The 5,000-nt window shown below is 44.2% G+C and overlaps 1 protein-coding gene across 1 annotated transcript in view; it reads right to left on the reverse strand.

Annotated features, from left to right (window-relative positions):
* Positions 1 to 2,176, reverse strand: part of LOC139639873 (voltage-dependent L-type calcium channel subunit alpha-1D-like) — a gene marked incomplete at its 3' end in the record, with an annotated part of 6,989 nt that extends 4,813 nt beyond the window's left edge. The window contains exons 1-2 of the mRNA XM_071514018.1: positions 2,111 to 2,176; positions 1,341 to 1,480 (exon numbers count right to left, since the gene is read on the reverse strand). Coding sequence (XP_071370119.1) covers positions 1,341 to 1,480; positions 2,111 to 2,176 — 206 coding nt within the window. The remainder of the gene's footprint in view (positions 1 to 1,340; positions 1,481 to 2,110) is intronic.
* Between the last annotated feature and the right edge of the window lie 2,824 nt (positions 2,177 to 5,000).

A 5,000-nucleotide genomic window follows, 5' to 3' on the forward strand; every position in this document is an offset into this window, starting at 1 on the left:
CCCTCTGCCTCCACCAGGTGGCGCTCTGTCACCTGCTGCGTCTTCAAGTCGCTCAAAAGTTTTGACATCAGCAGTTAGAAGTTTCCAGCTGAGCTCGTCTGGTTCAGCTGATGTCTGTTAGCTGTTTGAAGTTAGCGAACGCTAACTTTCCTTCTCCACTAAAGGAAGGCTGAGCTACATCAGTCAGTTTGCTAACAGACTCGCCTCAACACAGTGTGACAGACTTTACAGCCTTAATGTCCAGACTGTGTTGTCACCATAGCAACTAATTCCATAATCACCATTTTATGCTGTACTAGCCAACTAGGCTGCTAGAATGGACTTGAATGGACAGTTCTATCTATTCAGGTTCCACTTTCAGGTGATGTCACCACCCTCTGGCGGCCATCTTGGAGGTTCTGAACAGCTGACTGTGTTTCTGTCTCAACAGAATTGAACAGACGGTTAATTTCTGTCTGTTTCTGACTGAACTGATCATTTCATCACTGATCCATCTGATTGATTTAGTGTTTAGATAATGTCAGCTTGTTAGCTAGCTAACCATAGCATCTGGTCAGCTAACCATCACTGTCTTGTTGTTAACACATCTGATTAGCACACTAGCTAACGTAGCTAGTAGCGGCTAGCGTTAGCGTGTTCACATTAACATCAGTGTGTTTGCTGGCTAGTTAGCTAGCTAACAGTTTGTTCAGGTTAACTGAGCTGACTCTTCTCAAGCTCCAACTCTTCATGTTTTGGAGTAGAGACTAGGGCTAAAGACAAGACAGTTTACTGTGTCACAGTAACCTACATTTGGAAACAAATCCACCTTATCACACTATTCACTTTTACTGAGAACGTTACTGAATGGATCTACAGCCACACCACAACAAGCTGACTCAGCTGCTCTCTGCTGACAGCTGCTTCACACACATTTACACTTTATTCACTAACACACAGTTCACACTGTTCCTCCATCATGAGACTCAGATTGCAGATTTAGGATGCAGCTGCAGCCTTTACAGTGGACAGAATCCCAGTCAGCTGTCAAAGAAACTTAACAAAAAAAGCACAAAATCAGATAAATTGTGTTTTAGCTGCAGGCGTCTGCAGGCCAGAGGCCAGGCTCTCTGCTCTCTCTCTCTCTGCTCTCTCTCTCTGCTCTGCTCTCTCTCTCTCTCTCTCTCTCTCTCTCTGCTCTCTCTCTCTGCTTAGTTAGCTCCAGTCCAGTCAGATTTATTTCTGAAGCACAGACAGCTTCATCCCAAAGTCCTTCACAGAGCAGCGGAGGACATGAAGACGGACAGAAACAAGAGAGAAGAACCACATCGGGTTCTTCCGGTTCTGGTTCCGGTTCTCACCCGACGATGACGATGACGAAGTCCAGCAGGTTCCAGCCGTTGCGGATGTAGGAGCTGGGATGCATCACCAGACCGTAGGCCAGGATCTTCAGGAAGGTCTCGATGGTGAAGATGATGAGGAAGACGTACTCCACTTGTTCCTGAGGGAGAGAGAGGAACACGACCGCATTTAACACCAGAGAACAGAGAACCACAGAAACACCCGCTGTGTGTGAGGAGACCAGCAGGGACTGGATTTAAAACACAAACATTTGAATTTGTCAAGCTCACAATGAAACGTTGAATTCCAAGAATTTCTTGAATAAATGATTTCAAACTTATAAGGCACAATTTGAATCGAATGGCTTGAAATTGAATGGGATTATTTTTTTATTTAACTTTTAATAATAATTTCAAATTTGTTTTCCCCAATTCAAATTCAGTTTTCTTAATTCACATCATTGTCCTGAGACACACGCAAACACACATTTACTGATGCATGTGCAGTCAGGTAATGTACAAACTGACCGTTTTCCACATTAACTGTAACATATACAGTATATGTACATATATGTATATACAGTATATGTATCTATACAGTATATATATATATATATATATTTTTTTTTTTATTAAACCTTTATTTAACTAGGTGAGTCCCATTGAGATTACAAGATCTCTTTTTATCTTGAGTCAGAAACTAAACCTCTTCAGCCAGTCTGCTGCTTTATACTGAGCTGCTGCCACATGATTGGCAGCCTGGTCAGACCGTCCTGATCACATGACCTCACATTCTGTTTCGCTCCACAGATCAGTCTGGACTTCCAGCCGCCCACATCGATTTCCTGAAATGACATTGTAACCGGGCCAATCAGGGACCGCGTTGTAGTTGATGATGTGAAACAGGCCGCCGCTGGCAGGACAGTCATGGCGTCTCCTGAAGCGACGAGCGGAAACGTTAACGTTATTTTTTTGATGTTACACAAACTGCCTTTTATTCGACCGTTCTCTTTGCAAAGACGGCAAAAATCATTCACTTCTGTAGAACACACAGCTTGTTTAATCCTTGCTAACGTTAGCGTGTTTTTCCCGTGTGTCCGCTGAACAGCGCACCGTGATGACGTCACACGTTTTGTTCTGCTGATTGGCTGAAGGAGTTTGTCTGTCAAGGCAAGAAGTCCCGCCCACTGAAATCGACGTGGGCGGCTAGAAGTCCAGACCGATCCGTGGAGCGAAACAGAATGTGAGGTCATGTGATCAGGATGCTCTTACCAGGCCACATGATTGGCTGTTTGGAGCAGCAGGCTGTCTGTGTGCAGCTGTACCTAATAAAGTGTCCGGTCAGTTTATATTAACACCAGGCTTCTACAGTGTGTCTCCTGTCTGACTGAAAGGTTTGATAAGAAAGATTAGAACGAGCAGAGTTCCTTCCATCTTCCCTGAGCTCTCTACCAAACTACAGACATGCTGTGTGTGTGTGTGTGTAGGTCAGTGTGTGTGTGTGTGTGTGTGTGTGTGTGTGTAGGTCAGTGTGTGTGTGTGTGTGTGTGTGGCCTGGTAAATGTGGATGTGGGGAATTTGTGAGCATTTCAGAGGATTACCAATCTGTCATCATCTCTCCTCTGCAAGCACACACACACACACTGACCCACACACACACACTGACCCACACACATACACACACACACACACTGACAAACACACACTGCCACACACACACACACACACACACACACACACACACACTGCCCTCAGATACCCATCTCTCATCCCATTCTGTCGTTCTCGATCTACCTTCACTCACCACTAAATCTCTCTCTACACTTCCTCCCTCGCTCTCTCCCTTCTACACACACACACACACACACACACACACACACACACACACACACACACACACACGGCAGCAGGTTAGGACCCTGCTCTGCTCAGAGGCTCCTCAGCAGTGACATCATCATGTAACATGTGACCAGAGCAGCAGACAGCTGGAACATTCCAGTTCTTTATAAAAACATTATCACCTTTACTTTAATATCCTGTATATATATTATATAATGTCTTGCTAATTAAAGCAAATTGAACAAACTATTTTTTTTCCCAGGACCAGTGAACATTATGGTCGTGTAGAAAAGCTCCTGCAGCAGTGAGACAGTGAGCAGCTCAGAGCCTCCTGCCTCCAGACTGCTGCTGCCTGTCAACTTTAACTTATATTTCATTATTACACAGCTTTGTTCAATACTCCTTTCTGATTGGTCAGTTATGGCATGTTACGGTCTGTTATTTCTGAATAGCAGACCGTTACTATGGACGCAGTTCTGATCACAGACTCTGGAGGACCACGTCCAATCATATCAATCCGCAGAAAGAAATCCGGTAAATTTAACAGTTAATTTCAACATCAGCTCATTCTCGACACCCTGTGGCAAAAGAAACGTTAGCTTTCTGTTACTCCATCAGAAAACACCATGGAAGATTTTTCTAATATTAATTTTAATATATTTGGAGAGCATGGAACTGGATTCATGTCTGAACTGTCTCCAGTAAGTCCCAGTCACCTCGTCTCACTTCACCATCAATGGAAATGTTCAGTTTAACGTGAATTATAACGCTAACGCTATAAGGCTAATGCTATTATAACACTATAACGCTAATCTGAAGAAGGCTGCAGAGTTTACGTTGCCATGGACACAGCTCCAACCACAGAATCTAACAGACTATTTTTTGTAGCGGAAGCAATAAAATCATTTTTAAAACAATATTTAGTGTCAAATTATTATATTATTATTATATGTAATAAGCGGGTCATTATTGTGAAATAAACCCTGACAGGTTAGGGATTTATTTCACAATAATGACCTGCTCACTGTACATTATGCCACTTATGTTATGGACAAGTTATGGATGTTGATTTATGTTGTTTTACTGCCATTGTTCCAGACCATTGAACTTCAGAGAGAGAGAGAGAGACAGGCAGAGAGAGAGAGAGAGAGAGAGAGACCAGCAGAGAGAGAGAGAGAGAGAGAGAGAGAGACAGGCAGAGAGAGAGACAGGCAGAGAGAGAGAGAGAGAGAGAGAGAGAGAGAGAGAGACAGGCAGAGAGAGAGAGAGACAGGCAGAGAGAGAGAGAGAGAGAGAGAGACAGAGACAGGCAGAGAGAGAGAGACAGGCAGAGAGAGAGAGAGAGAGACAGGCAGAGAGAGAGAGAGACAGGCAGAGAGAGAGAGAGAGAGAGAGACGGGCAGAGAGAGAGAGAGACAGGCAGAGAGAGAGAGAGACAGGCAGAGAGAGAGAGAGACAGGCAGAGAGAGAGAGAGACAGGCAGAGAGAGAGAGAGACAGGCAGAGAGAGAGAGACAGGCAGACATCAACAAGCCCCCAGGAGCTACACCTGAACTACTGCTCTCTCTCTCTCTCTGTTTCTATCTCTCTCTCTCTCTCTCGCACACACACACACACACACACACACACACGCACAGTTTCCTTCTCCCTCTGACACATTCAGAGCATCATGGGACACTAAAACTCTCCACTGAAATGTTCTGGTTGTTATCTGTAGTATTTGTTGCAGCAGTCATAATGATAAAACATATTCATGCATATTGTGTCTGATCACAATCAGTTCAGGTTCGGCTCTTCCCAGCCAGTGTGTATTGATCAACTCTACAATCAATGTGTAATCAAT

Source organism: Centroberyx affinis, unplaced genomic scaffold (assembly GCF_046629955.1).
Source record: "Centroberyx affinis isolate AG114_WGS23_722 - 3 ecotype Tasmania unplaced genomic scaffold, CSIRO-AGI_Caff_v1 ptg007888l_1, whole genome shotgun sequence".
NCBI classification, from domain to species: domain Eukaryota; kingdom Metazoa; phylum Chordata; class Actinopteri; order Beryciformes; family Berycidae; genus Centroberyx; species Centroberyx affinis.